This window comes from Elaeis guineensis, chromosome 10 (genome assembly GCF_000442705.2).
Source record: "Elaeis guineensis isolate ETL-2024a chromosome 10, EG11, whole genome shotgun sequence".
Taxonomy (NCBI): domain Eukaryota; kingdom Viridiplantae; phylum Streptophyta; class Magnoliopsida; order Arecales; family Arecaceae; genus Elaeis; species Elaeis guineensis.
The window spans coordinates 35,476,949-35,500,809 of record NC_026002.2 but is presented as its reverse complement, the minus strand read 5'-3'; the positions used below and the strand labels follow the sequence as shown (position 1 = coordinate 35,500,809).

General features: G+C 38.2%; 2 protein-coding genes across 2 annotated transcripts; both read right to left on the bottom strand.

Annotated features, from left to right (window-relative positions):
- Positions 1–476: 476 nt before the first annotated feature.
- LOC105032057 (SNF1-related protein kinase regulatory subunit beta-1) lies at positions 477–5,843 on the bottom strand. Its single transcript, XM_010906398.4, has 5 exons — positions 5,696–5,843; positions 5,431–5,607; positions 1,347–1,528; positions 1,059–1,221; positions 477–957 (listed from the first exon to the last, which is right to left on the bottom strand). Exons 2-5 carry the CDS (start codon positions 5,587–5,589, stop codon positions 643–645), a joined length of 819 nt encoding a protein of 272 aa, XP_010904700.1. The 5' UTR covers positions 5,590–5,607; positions 5,696–5,843; the 3' UTR covers positions 477–642.
- Positions 5,844–17,296: 11,453 nt separating this feature from the next.
- On the bottom strand, positions 17,297–23,837 carry LOC105032055 (L-2-hydroxyglutarate dehydrogenase, mitochondrial). Its single transcript, XM_010906395.4, has 5 exons — positions 23,547–23,837; positions 20,770–21,051; positions 19,672–20,105; positions 18,783–18,942; positions 17,297–17,748 (listed from the first exon to the last, which is right to left on the bottom strand). The coding sequence occupies exons 1-5, from the start codon at positions 23,835–23,837 to the stop codon at positions 17,635–17,637; spliced, it is 1,281 nt and encodes a 426-aa protein (XP_010904697.1). The 3' UTR covers positions 17,297–17,634.
- Positions 23,838–23,861: the final 24 nt, after the last annotated feature.

The window sequence follows — 23,861 nt, the reverse complement described above, 5'->3', positions numbered from 1 at the left end:
CCCTCAACATTCAGACAATTTGATTGGTATAATTCACATCCATTTCTTCTCAAAGCATTGGTTTCCAAGTGATGGCTGAAGTCAAATGGACAAATGAATGGAAACCTATTCATAACAGCAATGGCTTAATGTGGTTATAATGGTGTTACTTTACACCATGTTCATTCACCCCATCTAAGCTTTTGCAATGCAATAGCAATTAGTAGTTGACAAGGACTATTAGCATTCCTCTTAACTTAATCTGCCATTAATCATTACAGAGCTGCACAGATGTAACAAGGCCCATTTCCATATCAAAAATGGTTCCTACCATGAGTTTGGAGTGATTACCTATCCAATCGTAGGCAGTCACAATCAGACAAGCAGTTTTCTGCAGCTATCTGCGGATCCAACATGAACTTGTCATGTCAGAAAGGTTATAGCAACTGAGAATTGTGTGCGGTCAAAATGCCAGGTGATAAAAAGCTCAAAGAAAATATAAAAATCCTGAGACAAACTAATTATAGAAGGAGAGAATTCACAGTATCAGTGCAAAAGTACCTTAAAATCAACAGCAACTGCATCACCCTTACGTACAGAGGGGAGGGTGGCAGCTGTTTCTATCACCTTCTCAAACTTCTGTAGCAGATGTTTCTACTGCTACTACCTTCTCATAGGTTTGTAGAGGACAACAGTCACGTACTTGGACTGAAACCTGTGGGTCAGGCCAAGGGCAACCAGTGACTGCGAAGCCCATCCTTTCTCGATGAAGAGGTGGTTGAGAAGAACATGCTGGGGCTTTTTTGAAGAATCCTCATTGTTCTGGGGGCCAAGGACTGTAACATGCGACTGAGGTGGAAGTGCTGGTGGCTCTTTCGCAAAGTCCTCATCAACAGGAAATGACCTACCATAGCTGGAGTCTGGCGATGGTGGTGCCTCGAATTCAGAAACACTTTCCAGATTTTCTGGAACATAATCCTGGAATAAGGGGGAAAATGTTGATAATATGATAATAAGTTTAGCAAGATGTTCATCGTTGATCATAAGAGCATATGGAAAAGAATAAGATTAATACTTACATTGACATCAAGAAGATTAACGGTTTGCCCCATGTCATCAGTCAGGCAAGGAAGATCAGGAATGTGCCTCCATTCACCATCAACAATGAACTTGTACTGATAGACCCCAGATGGAAGGACCAACAGGATGGTGTGATCTTTGCCCGACTTCTGTAATACCTTCCTGAAAAACTCACTCATAGAATACAGTTGGTCTTTAAAATTTCTGTTCTTTCTGATTATTCACAACCCAGAAAATGGAAAGTTATGATGACAACCACAGAATATTACTTATTTAACAGCATTTACCTTGAACTCCAGTTATCCCATGACCCTTCCACAGCAACATCGTTTCCTCCATCGCTCCATGTAATCAGTGTGGGAATTCCCTTTTCAAGGGGAGAATCCAAATGCCCATGAGAAGAGTTCATCCTTGTATAATTGAAAGCCGGAGGGACCTCGGCACCTCTCTGCAGTGGAGCTATTGGAATCTGAAACATAAGACCGACCTGTTAATCTGTTTCAGAAGAATGGCTATCACTAGTTAAATAAGCTCCAAGTAGTCAGAACTGATAATTGAAAAGGCAAGTCCAAATCTGGTAAGCCCACATTGACTGTCATGTATTCCATGAATTCTTTTTCCCATCTAATAGTGATTTGATTTTTGTTTTCTTCTATCACATAGTATTCATCATCATCTACAAGTCATGACACCTAACTAGCATCATACTAGACATATAGGGTGAACCATAGATAATAGTTATTGGACTACAAAAGCTGGTGTCCTTTCTTCAGAAGCTCAGGCAAAGTAAAAGGAAAAAAATAATGATAGAATTTTTTTTTTTTTTTGCATCAACTTCTTTTACTCTCATTTTTTCTTCTTCAGAAGCATATGGCAATCATGGCCAATTGAGAATTTACACTAAAGATACATATCTACTGATCATAACTAGAAACATTGTTGGATGCACGTAAGAAAATGAGGGGTCAATTGACCCCACAAAAAAAATGGGCCCCATGTATATATATATTAGTAGGAAAAGACATATTAACTAGTGGAAAAAGTCAAAATTGATCCCACAACATTAGGCATATATATATGCTAGTAGGAAAAGCCAAAATTGACCCCATTAATTTTATGAATTAATTCCATATCTCATATAAAATTTTGAAGAAGTAAAGGATAAAAAAGACCATATCAAAAGAGTAATTATAATCTACATTCTCTCTTTAATGACTTACATCCTGCCTCTCACTCTCTCTCCTTCTTCTTTCTTTATTAATTATTTTTTTATTTATCTTTTAATACCCCACCCCAATCCCATCCATCCACCTCTTATATTTAAACCTCACATCAATTTGGCTTTTATACCTTAAAAGGACCACCTCTTATATTTAAACCTCACACCTTAAAAGGACCACATTAAAGGATGAAAAGAGTAATTATGACCTACATTCTCTCTCTCTTTAATGACTCACATATCCCACCTCTCTCTCCCTCTGTCACACCACTTTGACCTCTCTCCCCCCTTCTCATTCTTTCTCCTCTTTTATTCATTACTTCTCTATTTGTCTTTTAATGCCCCATCCCAACCCTATAATCCCATCCATCCACCCTTACATTTAATTCTTATATTAATTTATTTTTTATATCCTAATCAATCTAAATGCAATAGAAAATCATATGTTCTTCTTGTCTCTCTTCTCAACCTGAATTAGATATGTATTTTTTAGCTTCATTTTTTTGTAACATTCTTTTAGTTTTTTCTGTCTTCTCCTTTTTTCCACTCATATCAAATATATATGATTAGAATAATTTTTGGTTAGCCATTATAATTTTAATATTTCATAATATCTAGGATTTTGCTACAGTAATACTTTATAATATTTTATTGTAAAGGATATTTAAGATATTACAAATTATCATTTTTTATATACTTTATTATTTTTAAAAGATAATATTTTATTATTTCTTTTTTTCTCTTTCTCCCGGTGTAGCTCCTCCACTTCTTTATTATATTGACCCCATAAAACAAAATTTTTGGATCTGCCATTGACTAGAAATATATGTAACTCTCTATACAATAAAGTCTCCTGGTTTTAATTTTGGACTTTAATTAGTGGCATTATAAAGAGAAATTAATCTGCATGGCAACATAAAACATTTATTGAAAAAGAAAGAAATCCCAACAGTCAGTTTCAACAAAGTCAATATTTGACCAATGGGTTACCAATTTCATCATCGTTATTCAGGACATAACTCTTTCCAGACAGTCATTGTCTTTGTTTTTAAGTACCCGAATGATCTCCTCATTTTCTTTGTTTCAAATTCGCCAAATGATCTGTCTTGCTTATATGCAAGAACATAAATAGTAATGCTAAAAAGGATAGCAAACTCACTCAATGCTACCTCAAAAGTTAACAAAATCATTAGATCTGAAAATATACATGCTTTGAATGAATTAAGTCCAAATCTAATAAAAATCTTGAGATAGAAAAGATAGAAAACTACATACTAGCTCTCTTATATGCAAAGTTAATATCAATACCAAATGCATTGCTGTCTTGCTGATTTGTGTCAATAAACAAAACCAAGTAATCAAATTAATCTCCTCCTTAAGATAACAATCTTTAAGGGATTTATTGTATGATGCCAGATCACATTAACATGCCATGAACTAACGTAGTTCGATCAGTGGCTATCTTGTTCTAGCTTCTTGAGTGCAATCTCTTTTAACTCTGAATCTTAATTTCATGAATGGATCATGGTTTTCTTCTAATCCTTTCCATCCAATGTTCACATTAAATGATTATGTATGACATCCCGCTGCTTTCCTTTTATTGAGATCTTTCATATCAAATAAAGAGATATCTTTGTAAAAATCAAAAATGAACACACAACATCAGACTTTAATATTTGAAATCAAATCCACGTGACCAATGTCACCATTTTCTTAGCTAGTTGGTGTATTATAGTAACTAATCTTCATGGATAAGAGCATCATCATAGAATGGCAAATCCTCATGCTTAGTTGCACATGCAACTCCATTAAGAATTGAAGCTCAAGCAACATGCAGTTGGTAGATTTAGAATCTTCAGGATCATTTTCACAACACCTCACTGGCATAGGAGATATACAGAATAATAGCGGTAAATAATGAATTTGCATATTAAAGCATAAATGACTATTACTTGAATCGGTATAGTTTTTGATATCTCCTAGTGACATAGTCATGTGTCCGCATGCACCACACTCCACAAGCCAAAATATTCAAGAGATTCATGGCTACTGGCTCAGAACCCAAACCACCACTTTCACAACCACTCCATGTGTTGCCGATGGCTTTCATGGCAAATCAAGGGCCCAATAGCCAACCAATTGTTGCCCGAACAATATTCCAGGCATTCCCAATTGCTCCTATCATGGTCATCCACATATCCAACAATTCAAAACAACCATATCTGATTACTAAATACTTGACAAACACCTAGCACTCATTTGCTTGAGGTCAACTTCTCATTGCACAGCACAAACAGGGATTCATATCCAACCAGCTGTAGCGACCACATTCAGACATCACCTTTACAAAAAATCTACACACTAATAACAAGATTCAATAAACGATGCAGACAAAGTTATGGACAAGCATATCTAGTTATTCAGCACTCAAGGAACACATAGCACTCTTCTTCTTGTCGCTAACATGTCGCACTGCAAAACAGTGTCTCATATCCAACTGGCTGTTGCTAATGACTGAATTTAGATTTCCCCATTATAATATGTCATGCAGCACCCACTAAACTAATGCCAGATAAAGAGCTTCAAAGAAACAATTACCATGAAAAATTCAGAGAGACATGTCACATTCAGACCATTGTTAAGTCAATTAAATAAAAATCCCACTCCAAACACGAGCTAACAACATCATGAAGCTCAAAAAGCCACTAATTCTAAAAACAGAATCAATGCTGCAGAATTTCAAGAACTCCTCTTAATCCGATCAGATCTTTCTTTCTTTCTTTTTCAGTAAACTACCTCTAATAATCATCAAAGAAGAATTAATTAAAAATACATAAACAACAACTAACCATGCAATGGATCTCAACAGGCATTACTCATATAACCAATAATTTAAACAATATGTTACCAAATTAACACTCGTTACACCAAAAACAATATCAAGTTAAACATAAAAAAAACGAAACAAGTAAATCACAAACATACACACGAATACCATCAAGAACTTCAACCAAGCAACTCACATCAGATTATATATATGAACAAAAAAAAAAAAAAGCAGCATTTTGATAACAATAAAACAAAAATAATTAAAAAGATCCAACAAAAATGAGCAATAAAACAATAGCTAAATGGAGAGAGAAATCAAAGACCTGGGGAGCGAACATGAACGGCGACAACTGGCGGGGGCTCTCCGGCGGCGAGATCCCCATGTCGCCCACCAGGTGGTTGTTCGCCAGATCCCCGCCGTCCGATCTCGCCGACGGCCCGCCGGGCCCGTTCTCTCCATCCTTCCCGCTTGCGTTACCCATCTCCGTTTCCCAGTAGGACTACCCAAAAAAAATAAAAATTCATATTAAACAAAATAATTTTTTTTAACAAAAGAAATGACTAAGATAATGCCACCGTTGATCGTACTTATTTACGAAGCGAGCCACTCCGGCGAGAGCTTAGAAGAAAGCAAGGGGAAGAGGGGGAGGGGCGGATTGTGGAAATGCCGCGGGAGAGGTGGAAATTTACGGCGACTGCCACTGAACGGCGCCGGAGAGCGAGAGGAGAAGAGAGAAGGGAGGAGGTGAAAGGCTTTTCTAAAGAGGGGACGAAACGAGGGTGATGACGTGGCGAGGTAGACACGTGGTAGATAGAAACGCGTTGGATGTGGTGGGCCCCATGGATCGGGGAGGTTGGCGTGTTTAGAGCGCAGCGTGGAGATGCCAGCCGGACAAGGGCTGGGCAGTAACGTTTTTATGTGACCAAAATACCCCTCTGCATCCGCGCTCAACCGCACCTTCCGCTAGGCTAGTGGAAGGACAAAAGTGGGTATGAGGATTTGGAGTTATTACTTGTAAAGGTACATGAATTTCTGCTTTAATTTAAATGCATCATTAGAAAATATTACTTTTTATCATCGTTTGTTACTGTGGAGTTTGGAGGTGTGGATGATCACACTATTTGCTTTAATTATCTTACTAATTATGTATTGTGGAACAGCTATGCTGGATAGAATGAGATATTCTGCCTTGTATCTTGGTTGATTATATGCCATTTTGCAACATATAAATAGCTAATAATTAGAATTAGATTATTTGTTTTAAGTAAAAGATAACTGGCTCTTCATCTACTTCTTTTTTTATGCAAGATTGATTGTAATTTCATGGATTCATGATTAATCAATATTATGATTAATATACATAAAATATTTATGCTTATCTTTCAAAGTTTGGAAGGTGCTTTTTTTAATCCAGGAATGATGTTTTTTTAAATATAATTATATAAATTATAAGATTGATAATTCATGGACTTTGAAGTCTGAGAGACTTTCAAAGTAAACAAGATGTATAATTGTTTTGTTTTATTTTTGTGGTACATAATAGTTTGATTTTCACTTTGTCTAGTTTCTGTATGATTATTTGGAGACATGACTCCTATTTTTGCATCATTGATTTAATATCAGTAGGTAGTATAGAATAACAAAAAGATAAAGATTTTATGATAGTAACCATAGAAATATAATTGATAATGAAATAACTTTGACTAATGAGAGCAATACATACTATTACTATTGCCAATCACCTATGTTCTTGAAGCACTCATTAACCATTTCCATAATTAATCATGTTCCATAATATAATTCATAGGATAATTAATCAGATGATTACAGTACTAAGCAAAACTTTTTTTTTTTCTTAGTACTTTGATGTGCCAATAGGGCACCATTATAGTGATCTGCCAAGAGTGTGAGAGTGGCTGTCGACTTAGATAGCTCAAGCAGGGTAGGACAATATCCTTCACATACTTCAAAGCTGCCAAACAAAGAGTGTGACACTGATGTTCATCGAGAGAGAGAGAGAGGCTGATCCCCTTGACTTGCTGCCTGATGTCTAATAGGAGTGTTAGAGTGCAACAAGCCGCTTTAAACGGGCCCCGGGATAGCCGTAGCTAATAGGATAAGATACCATGTGCTATTCCATTAAAAGCATTCGTACAAGTATATAATTAATTTCCGGATAAGGAGGGCAACTATATTTGGAAAGGGTACCGTTGGCATTTCCAAGGGTCGTGGATCCTTATTAAAACCCCATAGGAAGGACGATAGGGACGGGAGGATGAGTGGGGTCATCCTTATCCTCTTCACCTTATCTTTTACTTTTATTATTTCATGTCATAAATCTCATCAATGCTAAAAGCCTCAAATTAACGCAAATTAGCTTTTTTTTTTTAAAAAAAAAAAAGGTAAATGAGCTTTTTACATGGAGTTACTTGCTCATTATAATTTAGAGGCCTTAAATAGGAAGACCACAACTTACAATATACTAGAACTAGCAGAATAAAGTTTTGCACTAATTAAATACATCTTTTTGGATTGTTTTAGACAGTAAATAGATTGGAATGATTATAGGCCAAGCCAGAAATCACTTCGCCAAGTTGAATCTATTATTTTATATTTAAATATTTTTTCTAAAAAAGTCAGATATTATTTGTTCATGTCTATAATTTCTTTATATTTTTAGATTATTACTAAAGCAATTAAAAATTCTATTATGCTATTATTGTTTAATGATTAAATCTTTTCATATGATATTTCATATTTTTCAGGACCTATAATGTCTATATTTGCTTCATAGCATCTACAAAAAAATCTTACTATCCTCGCAACAAAGATTAGAAAATATATAATTTTAATTGGGTACCACCAAAGAAATGTTTAGTTTCAAAAGAACTTGTTTAAGAAAAAAAATAGTTGAAGTTGACCAAACAAACAACATAGATATTTTTTTGATACAAAACATCGTAAGTTCTTTATACAAGAGCACCTCTATGTAGATGCTCTCTATAAAATACCTTTTCATAAGTCAATGCTAGCATGCTAAATCTTGATAAAAAAAAAAAATCAAAGCAAATGATCCACATATGCCTATCCATTCAAGTATTCTTATTATTATAGATCTTATTCAATCTCATGATACTTAATTTCACAACAAAATCGTTTTCAATTGGATTCTAAAATTTCAAGATATCGTGATGCCCATCTTCTGACGCATGATTAAATTACATTAGGCCAAGTATGCTTGCTTCTATTGATAGCATTCGTGATTCAAGAGAGAAAGATTTGGCCACGTGTAATGCACCAATTATCTAATTATGGTTGGTCAGTGCTAGATTTATCTTATAACCTAATGCTTCAATTCCGATAGTGGTGATGGATATACCATATACAAAATAATTGTATAGGATATCCAATTGTGAACTAAGATAAACTAATATGATTTTATCAAGATATGATATAGATGTTATAGATTTTTAGTTGATGAGACCAAGGACACAAAAGTGTCAAGGTTTTATGTTTAGTCCCTACATCCCTACATATGGGAATTTTTTTTTTTTTTTGAGGGGGTTTGGTGCAGGGGGGGAATATAAAAATAATTACAAAAATCAAAGGTTGGATATTAATCTATTCAGAGGTTAAATATAATAAAGTAATTAGTATATAGGATGAACTTCCTTCTCTTTTTAAGTACAAGAACTGAAGGAGAACAAGTAATTGACTCATTTTAACTTGAGGATGGAAAGACTCTTCCAACATGCTCACATGTCTGCATATATGGCCTGTTCATGTTTTGCGCTTAATTAGTCATATACTATCATATTAACATGTTGCTTTTAAAAAATCACATATATAATATCATAATAAGCTATTGGCTAAGTTGACAGAGCATTACCACCAATCACCTATGAATGATCACCGCTCAATCCATCTAATCAAAATTGATGCTCTGCATAAGATTTGATCGTGTGATGAACTGAGCAATGATAAATAGCAAATGATCTCTAGCTTTTTCTAAGTGGATGCCAATTTGATGGGTTGGAGTTTAACCTTTTCTTTTGCAAGCTGATATCAAATCCACAAGTTGGAAATATTCCTTTTTACTCACGCAACCACAACCTTGTACATATTTCCTTCCTCCATTATTACTCAAAGAAAGATATGATCAAATTTTTAAGCCAGCAGATATGGATGCGGGCCCACAGATTGAGGCGTGCGAAACCGTTGTTTTCAAAAGGAATTGGATAAGCCTGTGATCCTCTTCGCCTCGGTTTGATTCCAAGTAATTATATTCTTCTGCTGAAGTGGACAATGCCTCCCTTCTTTTCGACGCCGCGATATTTGCTTGCTTGCTTGCACCTTTTCAAACTGTCACTATTTTTTTATGACCTATAGATATCATAAACTATGGTATATTATATAACGTAGATTATTTTGTGGTCTCCAAAGCCTATCATGTGGTAGGCAATTATTAGATGGGATTCACACCAAATTCATGCAATATCTTAATCTAAGCCGAAGGACTTTAGGATGAGAGAATGCCCAAGTCTAAAGCTGCAAGTATTATTTAATGAGATGCGATTTTGAGTTTATTGATTGGCCTTGGCATGTTTGGTTTTGGGTGAAAACTAGGAAAGAGGATGAAGGTGAAAGCAGATTAACCAGCCAGATACAATGTAAAGAAAGATCAGATTTACAAAGGCAGCTTGTTGAGGTTAAACATATGGCTCATTGATACTGCTTTTCATTTGAAAGAAGTCTTGAGATTAAGTTTTGAGGGTGACATTCTCAATTATTGTTTCTAAAATTAAAGTTCAGAGTTTAAATTGCATAAAAAAGAACCATGCAAAAAGGATCTTTGAGGGTGACATTCTCGATTATTGTTTCTAAAATTAAAGTCAGTGTTTATATTGCATAAAAAAAAACCATGCAAAAAAGGATCTTATAGATATGCAATGTCTTAGCATAAAATAAGCCGGTTGCAGTCTGTTAGCATGTACTCAAGAGCACAAACAAGTCTTAAAGTCTCATGTCTTGGTTTGGGCTACAAAGCACCCTTTAAATGATGGAAAGAAGCTTCCAATTTTCAGGCTCCGTAAAGACACTGTTGCCGCAAAGCTATGGTAGAGTGCTAATATTGTTGAAGCTGGATGACAATCGAGATCTACAATGTCAGGAAGTATCTATAAAGAAAGTCCACACTCATCGAAGGTGTTCCAATAGAGGACCTTCCGATGCTTAAGCTAATCGGAGTTTTAGAAACAATAGAAAAAAAAAAAAAGATAGGATGGAGTGAACTTACTTATCCTGGAGGTTTCTTTCTTATCTCTTTTATTTGAAGATTGAGCCTGTAGGCTGCTAGCTGGAATCTGTATTTGTTAAACCTAGTTCTGCAAATCGGTAGGCCACATTCTTGCCATCATCATGGAAGGAATCTCTCCCACCCTCCCATATCAAGGTTGTTAGTCATGTGTGTCAGGTGTAGGCTTCACGTATATGGCTGGCCGTATGGGTGGTGTCTGGGTTCATAGCTGGTGTGATCTCATCACATCATCTTGGGCATGTCCATATGGAGGATTCGACTCAGTCAGTGGATCTCTCGCATAACATATACCCCCCACATCCGAGTTTGAAGAGATTTTTAGGCTTTGAGTGAAGGGAGTAACTATCTTGGTAACTGGACTGTTGACCTGATTCCTTTTTAGTCACATTTGTGTTATTACCCTTAGAAAAGATTTCAAGGATTTAAGGAGACGTCATTTCGCAACTCATACCTCTTTTATTAGGGATGGAGCTCGAGGAGCCGTGAAATGTCATGCTTGAGAGAGGAGATTTGGAGGCTGCTTTTGGACTCACTCATGACTTGCCATGCTTGCCACATGGCAAGTCCTGATGAGTTTCGAAGTATGCTTTATGAGTTCTCCCACACAGTTCAATTGGATAAGGATGTGATGAAGGGCCGTGCAGTCCCCCACTTTAGAACTGATCAAATAACATAATTTGACAATTTGATGATTGGATTTGTACCATTGGTGGCCTATATAAATGGCCCACCCATCCGATGTGGTTTCCTGCCATCCGATTGTCAGTTGCTTTTTTGTCATTGTAGTTATCAGAGAAAATTTCTCTTTTTGATCATCATAAAGTCATTGCCGTTGTCGTCAATCATTAAGTCGGCCATGAAGAAGAAGATAAGCTCCTTCGGTGGAGAGTCCTCATCCAAAAGGGTAAGGAGTGCCCAGCTCAAATTTTTGATTTTTGACTAATAGCAGTCCTCAATGAATATTAGATCAGTCGCGGCCATGAGGCCGCATGTTGCTCCATCGGGATCGTTCCAAGCTCTTGCTTCATCAGGCTAGATTTCATCCCCCTTTGGAGGGTGGCGAGGTTCAAATAGAGCCTCATTTGCCCAAGGGCCGTCGGAGGTTTATCGAGGCTGCGACAAAGATTCTTGCTGAGGCTAGGCTCTAATGCATCAAGGAGTATAAAGTCTCTATGAACTTTGAGAACGAACTCATCGAGGCATTTTCGACTGGATTCATCCACTGTAAGGCAGGCCTGAAGAAGATGGTCTCGAAGCTAAATTTGAGGCGCCCTCGCCCCAGCAACAATGATGAAGAAACTGGGGTGTTTTTTTGGGATGAGGATTAGATCTTCATCTTTTTGTATTTTCTTTTGGTTCCTTCACTTCGACGAAGCTCTATAATAAAATTTTTAATTAATGAAAAATATGTGCTTCACTATATGTATCTTTTATTCGAAGTTTTTGCTTCTCTTTAATGTTGGTGTGATCGGCTCTTTACTTCGATCAAGAGCTCAAATGGCTCGAATAGGTCAGTCGAATTAATTCTGTGCTCGAGTTGAAGTCTTCCTTGATATTGTCCGAAGCTTCTGCTTTATTTGCATATTGAATGGACTGAAAGTCTTGGACTCATACTCGTGCCAAGCATCGAATGCTGACCGGTGCTGCATTGCTTTGATGAATCAGAGAAGACGATTTGTCTCGATAGTATATGGCAGGAAGTCATATAGTCTGAAAATCTGGAAGGGCTCGCATTTAATACTGATATATGCTTTTCAAGAAGCGCAGCTTTTAAGGTGGCAACATCTGCCGCATAACTAGAGAGGTATTTAAATTTGCTTGGGCTTGTCCTTTCTATAAATAGGGGCTCTACTAATTGGAGCTGGTATCCTCCTAGTTGTTTTCCTCAATATTATGGTGGAGCTGCCTTGTCCAATGTCGAAAAATCGCTGGTACTTTTTTTCAACTTGGGAGATCTTTTTCCCCCTAGTTAGTCATCGTATACTTTAAGAGAGTGCTTGGTGGGCATCTCATTTTGACATGGAAGGTATTGGAAATTCTTCTGCTCCAGTTAAGAAGTTACAGTGGTAGCCATTTGGGCTCTTAGATGCCTTATCCTCCACGATTAGATCTTGCATCTTTCTAGAAGGTTTGCTTCTTCTTTTACCCAATGCTGCTTTCTAACCTTCCATGGAGATGCATCGTGAAGGTGAGTGAGATTCCGAAAGGGAAGCACCTACATCATCGCTGATGTTCTTTTGAGGGGGGCCGGTGAGTGTCGTTGAATGGGGAGTCTCACGCTCTCCATCAGGCATTGCATCATCTTGAAGCCTGGCTCACGCTCCGAGATTGCCGGCTGAGCCATTTTGATCCTTTCTTTTTTCTTTGTTGTAATAAGCTTTACTCAGTTGAAATGTAATGAACCTTTTGAACGAAACACTTCTTCTCATTGAGGCTTCTTTTTGTATAATCTAGTGCTTCTCTTTGTTGCTTTGGGATGAGTCAATTTTTTTTCCATAATTGTCATCCGCTTCTGTTGGTAATGTAAGATCTCTATGAGATTGATCCCTATTGACTATAGTGGGCCATGTTAATGGCTATAATGGGCTGTGTGGCTACAGTGGGCCATATTGATGGTTATAATAGACCATCTTGGTTACAGTAGGCCATCCGTGACTACAGTGGGCCGTCTTGACTACAGTAAGCCATGAAGCTACAGTGGGCTATCCGTAGCTATAGTGGGTCATGTTGACAGCTATAGTGGGCCATCCGTAGCTACAATAAGTCACATTGATGGCTATAGTGGACCATCTAGACTACAATAGGCTATATGGCTATAGTGGGCCATCCGTGGCTATAACGAGCTATGTTAAGCTTTCCGATGGCAAAGCCTCCATGTCGTGAGAACATTGGGGACCTTCTCACTCTCTTATGGGCATCGAGCCTTATGGGGCTTAAGGCTTCATCCGCATGCGAAGACCAACAGAGGATCAGATGATTCGATTGGGTTGTCATGCGCCATATGAATCTTCTGAGACTGCTTTCAAGAACATCATTGCTGGGGTTGTGTATCATTTGATGTGGCCTTTGCTTCAATCTCTCCTTTTCTAGATTGGCTGATAATTTTATCCTTCAGACAACATCATAAATAGAGTGTCAGGTAGATTTTTATTATAAATAAAAATCATATTTACATCATGGTTGGCTGTCGTCGATAAAGCGATGATGATGCCATTGACTTTTCTTAAGAGTTATAGAGAAGAGTGATGCCCCTTGGTGCACTATTCTCTTTTTCTCTCTAATTTTGTTTCTTGCCCCCCACGCCTCCAGTTGGGATGGAAATGGCATTGATAATACCGGCCATTGACCGATTGTTGTTGTTCTCCTCGTCGGGGGCTCGATCTTGCTATTTCCATATGTACTTGTTGAAGTAGCCTCTGTGGATCCAAGCTTCAATCTCGTCCTTGAGTTCGCAGCACTCAGTGTCATGGTCATGATCATGGCGAAAGAGACAGTACCTCCTCCTGCTCCTATCTGAGGGGGACTTTATCAGTCCAAGTTACCATAGATATCTTTAGCCTTTGATCTCCATCAAGATCTGAAATTGTGGGGCAAACAGAGGAGTGTCGCTGTTGAATTGCCGGAAAGAGCTTCTCAGGCGATAGCTCTTTCACAATCAAAAAGATTCTATCTTGGTCGGAGCCACCCAGGGATCTTTCTGACTTCTCTTCTTGCCAAAGATCTTCTTTCCTTCCATCTGCCTATGGATCTCTTGAGCTTCCTCCACCTAGGCACACTTTCGAGCTTGAGCCAGCAGGTCGGCGTAGTCTCTCGAGAACTTCTTATCAAGTGAGAAGGCAAGGCACTTATTTCATAAGTTTTGCTTGAGTGCCGACATTGCCACTAACTGATCGAGGTCACACCCTTGAGCATAGCAGCATTGAAGCATGTGATGTAGTCACGCAATAACTCACCCTCTTTTTGTTGGAGAGAGAAGTTGTCTGAGTTCCTCAGTTGAGGTCGACAGCTACTAAAGTGGATAATGAATAGCCTACCGAGTTGCTCAAATGAATAAATGGACCTTGATCAAAATCCATAATACCATGCATGCATCGACTTCTGAGGATGGTCAGGAAGGTGAGACATAGGAGGGTGTATAAAGCAACCTAGAGCATCATAAGGGTTCTGTAAATTTGTAGATGATTAAGAGGATCTGTAGAGCTGTCATACAAGTCTAACTGAGATATCTTGAACTGACTCAAGATCAGTTCCTCCAAAATGATCTGAGTGAATGGTGGTTGAGAGTTGAAGTCAAGACTGTCACTGCTCCGGTGAGGCCCAATATGGACTTCACTGAGATAATGCTTGATGTTTCAAACTTTTTTTCTTGAGCTCCTCCCGCCAAGATCTTCTAGGCTTAGAAAAGTAGATCGGGACCAAATCGCCAGTAGAGGAAGAGCTTCTTTGTTATGCCCCTTCTCTTAGGATTTGACGAAAAGATGAATGAGCCAAAATGGCAGTTGAGTGGCAAGAATGCCTCCGGAGGGTGGGTCCCGAACTCTGGGAGCGAGACTGCCTGCTGAGATGGGACGGAACCGCTCGAGGATTCGATTCTACATGCTACTGCTGCTACTTCATCACTTATTAAAGTTGCTATATAGCACTGGTCAGCATCTAGATCTGGTGAGCAAGGACTTCAGACAATGGTAGATCTATTATGATCGGAGGTTGTACTGCAACAAATCCACGAGCAGCATTGCTCCGACTGCGACAAACAAATTACTGATGGGAGACAGTGAGGTTTTGTGCTCTCATCCACACCATGTTCTCTCTTTTCTTAAAAAGATCCTGAAGCCCTTTTCTAGTGTCAATCTATTGCTGCAAGGCTCCAGTCGAGTGCTAATATGGTCAGAACTGGATATCGGTCAAGATCTACGATGCCAGAGAGTACCTACAAAGAAAGTGCACACTCATCAACGGTGTTCCGACGGAAGACCCTCTGATGCTTAAATTAGTCGGAGATTTAGAAACAGTAGAGAGAAAAGATAGCAAAGGCGGAATGAGCTTGCTTACCCTGAGGGTCTCTTTCCTATCTCTTTTATTTGGAGATCGAGCCATAGGTTGCTAGCCAGAATCTGTATTTGTTAAGTCTAACTCTGCAGACATGTAGGCCACATTCTAGCCTTCGTCATAGAAGGAATCTCTCCCACTCCTCGGTATCGAGGTTGTTAGTCGTGGATGTTAGGTGCAAGCTTCACCTACGCGACTGACCGTATGAATGATGTCTGGATTCACAGCCGGTGTGACCTTATCATATCATCTTGGGCGTACCTCTATGGAGGATTAGACTCGATCAGCAGATCTCTCCCGCAACAGGCATCATGGTGGAATTTAGGTGTAGAAAAAGCCCAAGCTTGAATTAAGTAAGGCCAGCTCAAACTTGGTCTATGTTCATGATGAGGTGGAGGAATTTTTTTTTTTCTTTTTTCTTTTGGGTAACAGAAGTGTGAGAAGACTCACTACAAGCGGATGAAAGAGATACCTATATCCGCATTGATCAAGAAAGCCAAAATGGGTGGAAATCCTTCTGTCTAGATCTTTTAAGGCTTAAAGAACACGAATGCGTGAAAATTCAGACAGGGTAGCACAAACAAGTCTGATGTTCCTTAGTACGGGATGTTGTGAAAACTCCTTGCCATTAATCCAATTAACTACCATCTTCGAATCTCCCTCCAAAAAAATTTTATCATTCTGATACGAAGAATCCGCTGTTTTAAATAACTAAGGGCTTATTGCGTTGTTTGTAACTGCACATTTATCGTCCAATTGATCCAGCTGCAGGTCATTTTAGAGGTTTGGTGAACACAAAATGAACCAAGTGTATTCCTGAAAGATCCAACAAAGGGAAAAAAAATAGCTGGAAATAGTTTGGATCCAGAGAAAGCCACAGCTACTTCAGCAAAGTACGCTCCTTCTCAACTCTTATACGTCCGCACAAACAGGGGCTTGGTCACAAAGCTTGAGCTGACTCATTTGACAGAGATTCAGGCTTTCAGAAGGCCAGGTTCAGACAGTTGTTGGCAATGATTAACCAATGGGTGGAGTGGAGGACCCCCATGCGAGGATGTCAATGCGAAGTAACCATTGGTGGTTATGTTTCGAATCAAAACATTTTACTTAATATATTGGGATTGGCCAGGGAGGGCTTCTTTTAAACTATGTAACGTGGTATTAGAAGAATGCTCGAATTAAATTATTGCTCAAGAGTGTCATGCACAACTTAAAAAAAAAAAATGTTTTTAGATGATTCTAAGTTTCTCTTATAATAATGTTGAAGGATTGCCGCAATAAATTTCCGGTGATTGCTGATGTAGCTAAATTGGCTTACCACTGCCTCTTTGAACTGCAGTATTGATGTATAAATTGTTTTCTGGGTGATGGGCTTTCTGTGATCTGCTGGGGAACAAAAGGAAAACATTTTTGCCATGGGATTCGATGAAGATGATTCAACAGAAAAGCATGCTTTGGGATGCCCTCCGGACATGTGAAATGGTAATCTGAATACTTTAAGCCTGCCTTTGGCCTACACCAATCTCCCCATGCCACTAATTTGCCACCCCAGTGGCAGACAGTGCACCCCTTGCCAATCTTTCCATGCCAACCATCAAAATTATCCTCAGGGCCATCATTGAAGGCACTGAAGCACAAACTGGAGATTTATATTCCAACTCAGAGAGAGAGAGAGAGAGCTCATTCTCCATCCTTACAAACTGAAAATAGTTCCCCTGAGCAAGAATTATGCCATCTTCTGCAAGTTTAAAGAAATATCTTTCAGAGATTGAAATGGCTGCCTGGTTTGTGGAATATCTTCAGTGCAGATTTATTTTTGTGATTGAAGAAAAGCTATTGGGTTCTTTATTGAGTTGATTATGGTTCCTTCAGATTTGTACAGAAACTTATAAACCAAAGTGGAGCTGCCTCTTGCATGCCCTTTATAGTACATACGTTCCTCAGTGCCCTCATCTAACTCCTCTTTTTCAAAACCTATATAAATAATATGGTTATACAACAAATATACCTTGAAAAAAGCATAAGTGTATCTTGGAAAATAGACAACAGGCACCAAATGGAAACACTCCACATAGTTTGAACCATTAGTTATGATTCTTATAGGGCTAAATGTAATTTAGCAGCAAGACCTGACCATGATAGAACTCCATGAGGCAAATGTCATCTTGAACTCCTTGCTACAATGTATTCTGCAATTGCTAAGCTGGATGTTAGGCCAGGTGACTCGATTCCAAACAAATTAATGAGTCCAGGAACACCATGAATGTCCTCCCCCTGCAGGCAGTGCAACATGAGTCGAGCTATATTGTTACAAAAGAAAGGGATAACCATGTAGGGGAAAAAGAAACTGAAACAAGGACATGTAGAAGAGGCTTGCCAGACTTTAACCAAAATTCTAGATGGTGAACATTCATTTAGTGAGCTATGGTAATTAAAAGAGCTATAGTTGAATTCTGAAATACCATTGTTTAAACTTTTGTAGTATGTTACTCAAACGAGTTCTGAAAATTTTCAAAATTTACTGATGAAATTCTGATTGGGTTTGTTGTACTTGCTAGCAGATTAAGACATGTCTCATTATCACAAATATAAGTTGCAGATTTTTATCTCGAGTGCATGGTAGAGATTCATCTGGCCATCACATCTTCTCCTAAATCATGAGGCTAGAGGCTGGTGCTAATCACTAATGGTTGGTCAATTGCAAGTGGTTTACCACATACTTACGTAAGAAATCCCCTAGCAGTTCTTTATTTTCTGTTGCAAATGTACAGTGCTTTATCCAATTAAAAGACTGGCCATTTGGTATAGAATTTCATTTTCATTTTTATTGCTCAAAGATAGTTAGTGTCATTATATTGTATACTGTTTCTAGTTTATTCTTAACTCTGTTGTCTAATATTCATAGGGTTCAATTAAATTAATATCAATAAATGCATCCTTAATAAAAAATAAAAAATAAAAAAATGGTTGTGTCATGCAACTAAAAAATTTGTGATGTACGTTTTGTAAAGACACCACTGGAAATAAAGCTACAGGTCTCCTTTTAAAATTGCAACACTGAATTAGCTTGAGAAAGAATACCAATATAAGCAATACTCAGAAAAGAACATTCAGAGCTGTCTAACCAACTCGGAATGTTAAGCAAAGACTTTTCTGGTTAATATTGAGAAAAACCTACCATTTGAAGTAATACAAAAAAAAAAAAAAAAAAGAAGAACCAGATCCTTCCTGAATGAAGAAATTCAACAATAAAAGAACTAGAAAAGGTAGATTCTGAGATGCTTTTAGATGTACAAAAAGAAAGATACCTGAATAACAAAATCCCAAGGAGGTTGTCTTGGACCAGAAAGCTTTGGTCGAATCCCAGAATATCCAGGTTCCAGAGATCCATCTTTCAAATTAGGAAAATACTTTCTGATTTCTGAATAGAATCTATGTGAACGATCAGAGTTGACTGAGTAATCAAACCTGAAGCACGTTTCAGATGTATATTTTCAGAACTTTAAAGAAAGTTGCTAATCATTATAAGTAACTTCTATATGCTGGAGAGAAGTCCATATTAAAAGGTCTCTCTGAACAGTAGCTATGCAATTTTTTGCATGTAAGTATAATTCATCTGCTTGCCAGATTAACAGGAAGTGTGAATGGTCAGGAAAATTTTCATTAAAATGAACAAACTTCAGTTTTATAATAGAAAAATTCATCTCTCAAATAATATGTAAAACAGGGATTAGTTGCTCTTTTGTGGCATTTAAAAAAAATTAATGATAATTTTGTTTGTGGAACATATTCGATTCCATAATTGATTTTTTGTCGGCTTCTCTTTCAACTCACATTTTGGATAAGGTATTGCCATACAGGTGTCTCCCACTATCAAGTAACATTAAAAACTTATGAAACCAGAACGCAGAAAAATTGCAAATACCGATATATTGAACCATTTATCTTCATCTACTGTTGGATAATAACCCTTTGTGCTATCTAAAGTTTTTTATTGAAGATTCACAAAAAGTTACTTTGGAAAACTAGAAATGTACATCAGCCTTATGGCTGCAATGAGATGCAGCCAGTTATTATCTATGCCAACTATTTCAAGATATATGCATTCCTGGAGTTTTTTGGAGCTCACAGATGAGTTATGGTAATAAAAGCCACAAACAGAAAAAATGCTAGTACAAGTAAGTTTTGTAAAATTACCCGTTCAAGAAGCTTGATAAATCATTTATACCATCAATCCATTCAACATCTGGCCCAAACTTGACAAAGCCATTCAAGTCCAATGTAACATGCACTCCAAGACCACCATCCTCTGGTATTGGATAAATTAAGTGGCTGAAAGGATACTTAGGTTTAGAGAGAGTGAAGTAGCATCCACGAGCATAATAAGCAGCAGGAACAACTCCCTGCTTAAGGCCACGAAATCTCTTTGCAAGCGGAACTGCACTCAATCCTGCTGAATTAATTACAAGCTTGGGAATCACTATAAGCTGAGGCAACAAAGGAACGTCCCCAGTATGATTTTCAAGGTCCTTGCTCTCAGAAATGTGGAGATGGAGGCAATTATTTTCAAAATGACCACCGATAACTGTAGTATTATAAGAGAAAGTAGTTCTAAAATTTTCAGCTTCCCCCTGTGTTCATGTAGTTGTGCTAATCAGGATATTTCGTCTACACTCCATGATATTCTTTGCAATCAAATGTAGCATTTCCAACAAAATAAGTCCATATATGACAACTATAAGGTGAACTCCATGATCCACTTGTGCTAAGACTTTATGACAAGATAAATAATCCAGGAGTATGAGTAGGAGTATAAGTAGCTAACCATGAAAACCTAACTCAGCAACTATTCAAGTTTATTTTAACAGCACAAATCATTAGAAAAGTTACTTGTCACCCAATCACTATCTTAATTGATTCAATGACATAGTTTTATTGATTTAATATGCAGATAAATGTTGTTCCAGGATCAGCAAGGAAGTTCTGATTTTAAAGTAACATTTTTTTTTGTGAGAGTAGCTGTTGATGACATTTTTCCTAGGAGTATAGTACTTATTAAAAAAAAGAAAGAAATTAAATACCTCATTGTACTAGATAATGACATGGTGATGCCTCTTCAGAGACTGCAGTTTCGAAGTGTACATTTCGCAACATGTATTTTTATGGAGCATTAAGTTAGCCATATATAGTTGGGATGAATCAATCTAAAAATTTCTAGGATGAATAGGACAAAAATGAAGAATGTTGCTGGACATACAAAACAAGAACTTCGGTCTAATAAGATGTAGAAAGTACCACTAAAGACAGCATGAGTGAGTGAGAATCGACTATCCCAGAGCTAGGAGACAGCAATGCTTTGACACACTGAAGTTCCGGTTCCATTTGCATAGCTCGAGATCCCTCCATCATTCGCAGATCTTCAACACTATTCTCTGTCCCTCGCCTCAATAAATCTTCCAACTTTGGAACTTCTGCAACACTAGTGGCAACTATAAGCTTGCCGGTCCTTTTATGGGGGATTCCTCGATCAAAGCAATACTTGTAGAGCAATTCCTTTCCTCTTACGCAAAGACTTGCCTGCAGAGACATTTCAAAATGCATAAGAATACTCCCAAAGTAGCATGGATCTTGTTTCCTCTTTCCTGATAGATATGAACTAGTATATAACCTGTGCGGTGCGCATGATGCAATTTAAACCCAAGCCTCCCATCCGATTGAAAGGGCTGAGAAAGGAAAAAATAAAGAAAAAACTTGAAAATACACGATAAATACCCAACACAAAATCCAAGCCATCCTCCAAGTTTGTCTTCTCTGATCATCAAAGAAGGGAGGACTCACCCTATGCTTTGTCGAGCATTATTCCAAAAGAGATAGAGAGAGAAGGGAGAGGAACACTATTGTTCCCAAAATCTTGGTTGATATCCATCTAAATTAAACTCAGGGTGTAAACACTAATTCACTTCTATTTGTTTCACATTTGACACAGAGCTCACTATTAGAGAAAATACTGATAAGATTATTTCAATAGTTATCAAATAAGAAAATTCCAAAGAACATCGTTCTCTAAGCTATGAATAATAGAATTAGTTCAACATCTGACCACAAATTCACAACAATATCAATGAAAAAGGAATATTCTACCCAAAAAAAGAAACAACTTTTTTTAACAATATAATAAAGCCAAGCAAAAAGGATCGATCTTCACCAACACCAACCAAAGAAAAATCCGAAACAACAAAAGGACAACTAGAAAACCATTATACAAAAAAATCAAGAAAAAGGTAAGGGATGAGAAACTGGCACCTAGGTTTTGTTATAGAAGACTATGTTGCCGCAATGCAAGAGGATCTCAGCCTCCCCTTCTTTGATGATGGTATACTCTTCGAGCTTCTCTCCAGCATCGCCCATATCAAACTCCAACGGGGATTGCTCGTGGTGGTGGAATGCACGGTAGGAGGCTGAGGAAGAAAAGGACAGGTTCCAATTTGATGGAATTCGACACCGTCTCAGAACCGTTCTGATAAGGAATCGCATCCCATCGAATCAAACAAATCCAAATTGAAAATGAATCACACTGTTGGCGCCACAATTCTAGAAGCCGCACCCACCGTCGCATCGCTAGCATCTCCTCCCCTTCCCCCTTTTCTTTGCTGCTCGGCAGCGAAGATGAGGACTAGCCGGCGCCACTTTGTTGACGCCATTCTTCCTCAGCCCTGCCTCCACGCTCCCGGAGCTGTTGGGGCTCTCCCCAACTCCGTCAACGGCCACGGTGGTGGTTGGGGCAGTGCCGGCAAAAACGGAGGGGAAGGCTGACGTGACAATGGGGAGGAAGAGGACGATGGAGACGGCTTCCTTCTCTTCTCGCGAGAGGGACGAAGAAAGAAGGGCGCTACGGGGAGAGTGGAAACGTGGCGGATGGCAAAAAATATATATATAAAAAAAAAGACTTGACACATGACGTTATGGGAGATTATCCTATAATCTAACGTGTCAACATAGAAAGCCACTCCTAATACTCATATATTGCTTTGCTATTATTATATAGATAACCAAAAACATAAGCTATATTTGCCTGAACAACAGTCATAAGCTTTTAAAGGTGCAACTTCATTAATGTATGTGAACAATTTAGAAGGTAGCAAACACAAACAAGTCTAGTTAACGATACAGAAAGTTGCAGCAAGGAAATTCTAGAGACTACGAGGACAGAGAAACTCGAGACCTCATGATTAGCCAAAGATATCTGCATTCAAGACCAGTTTGTGAAGCACAAGCATGTTGATGAAAGCTGGATAAGAAAACAAGGCGCACTCCATTATAAACTTGTGAGAGGCAGCCATCCTCTGCCGGGTCAATATTTTGGGAATCCTGAGGCAACAGGGCATATTTTGCCCAAGGATAAAGAAGCTCTCAAGAACACTACAAAAAATGATGTTCCGATAATATAACTGAAATCTATTTACTGCTAAAGAAATCACATATTCAAAGCGAATATGTCTTTAAAAGCAATGTCTATTCTTTAATGCGGTGGACAAACATGTTCCACATCTGATGGTAGAAACCAATCATGAATAGGGCCGGAAAGGCAATGACAGTAGATCACATATGAAGGATATTGGCTGTTTCCTGTATAATAGAAGCAAAAGGTGCCCAAAGTAAATATTTTGGCTTAGTTTGGCTTGAAAAATTTAACTAAACTTCCATTTCAACTTAAACAGGCTATAGTGAAGATCTTAAAGCATAGTATCATGAGTTCTGACTTCTAACAGAGAACTCCAGGATTAAATTTCCATCTGGTTCACTAGGTGTGCTTCTTCCAACAAATAATAAAGATTAGAATTGCAAGTTGCAAACTTGAAGAGAAAATTTACTCTAGACCAAGAAATCCAGTATTCTGAATGAGGTCTTTTGAATACAAATCGAAACTTTATCACGTTAGTATAGTTATTTAGACAATGTATCTCACAAAGACATTAACTACCGAACTAGAAGAAGTCCTCAGCCACCTTCTGCAAAAATTCCAAATAAATAAAAGAGAGATTTTGAACCAAAAAACAGATAAATCTCCTTACTTTCAGGCTTTTGGGAGGGTAGTAGATCCCAGCATGAATCACCTCACTATTCCGGGAACTGGTTCCAGTCCCAAATGTAGAGGCGGCCTCCACCACCAAAACATCTCTCCCCTTCAACGCAAATTCTCTGGCCACCCCGATCCCCACCACCCCGGCCCCGATCACCACCACGTCCGCGGTCTCCCTCGGAATCCCCTCCAATTCTCCGGCGAAACATATCAATCTCGTGCCTTCGAGAACACCGGCGCCGGCGACCTTCCTCCCATAGCTCCGAAGCGCTCTCCCCAGCATCGGGACAAGTTTGCAATCGGGGTT

Bases quoted from the DNA above. Each gene is read 5' to 3' on its own strand.
- LOC105032057 (XM_010906398.4), bottom strand. From the start codon at position 5,589: ATGGGTAACGCAAGCGGGAAGGATGGAGAGAACGGGCCCGGCGGGCCG. The intron at 1,529-5,430 runs GTCTTTGATTTC...CTTATGTTTCAG, and splicing joins CGTTCATGTTCGCTCCCCAG to ATTCCAATAGCTCCACTGCA. The intron at 958-1,058 runs GTAAGTATTAAT...CCCTTATTCCAG, and splicing joins TTAATCTTCTTGATGTCAAT to GATTATGTTCCAGAAAATCT.
- LOC105032055 (XM_010906395.4), bottom strand. From the start codon at position 23,837: ATGCTGGGGAGAGCGCTTCGGAGCTATGGGAGGAAGGTCGCCGGCGCC. The intron at 21,052-23,546 runs GTAAGGAGATTT...ATGTCTCTGCAG, and splicing joins ACCCTCCCAAAAGCCTGAAA to GCAAGTCTTTGCGTAAGAGG. The intron at 20,106-20,769 runs GTACTTTCTACA...ACATGAACACAG, and splicing joins CACTCATGCTGTCTTTAGTG to GGGGAAGCTGAAAATTTTAG.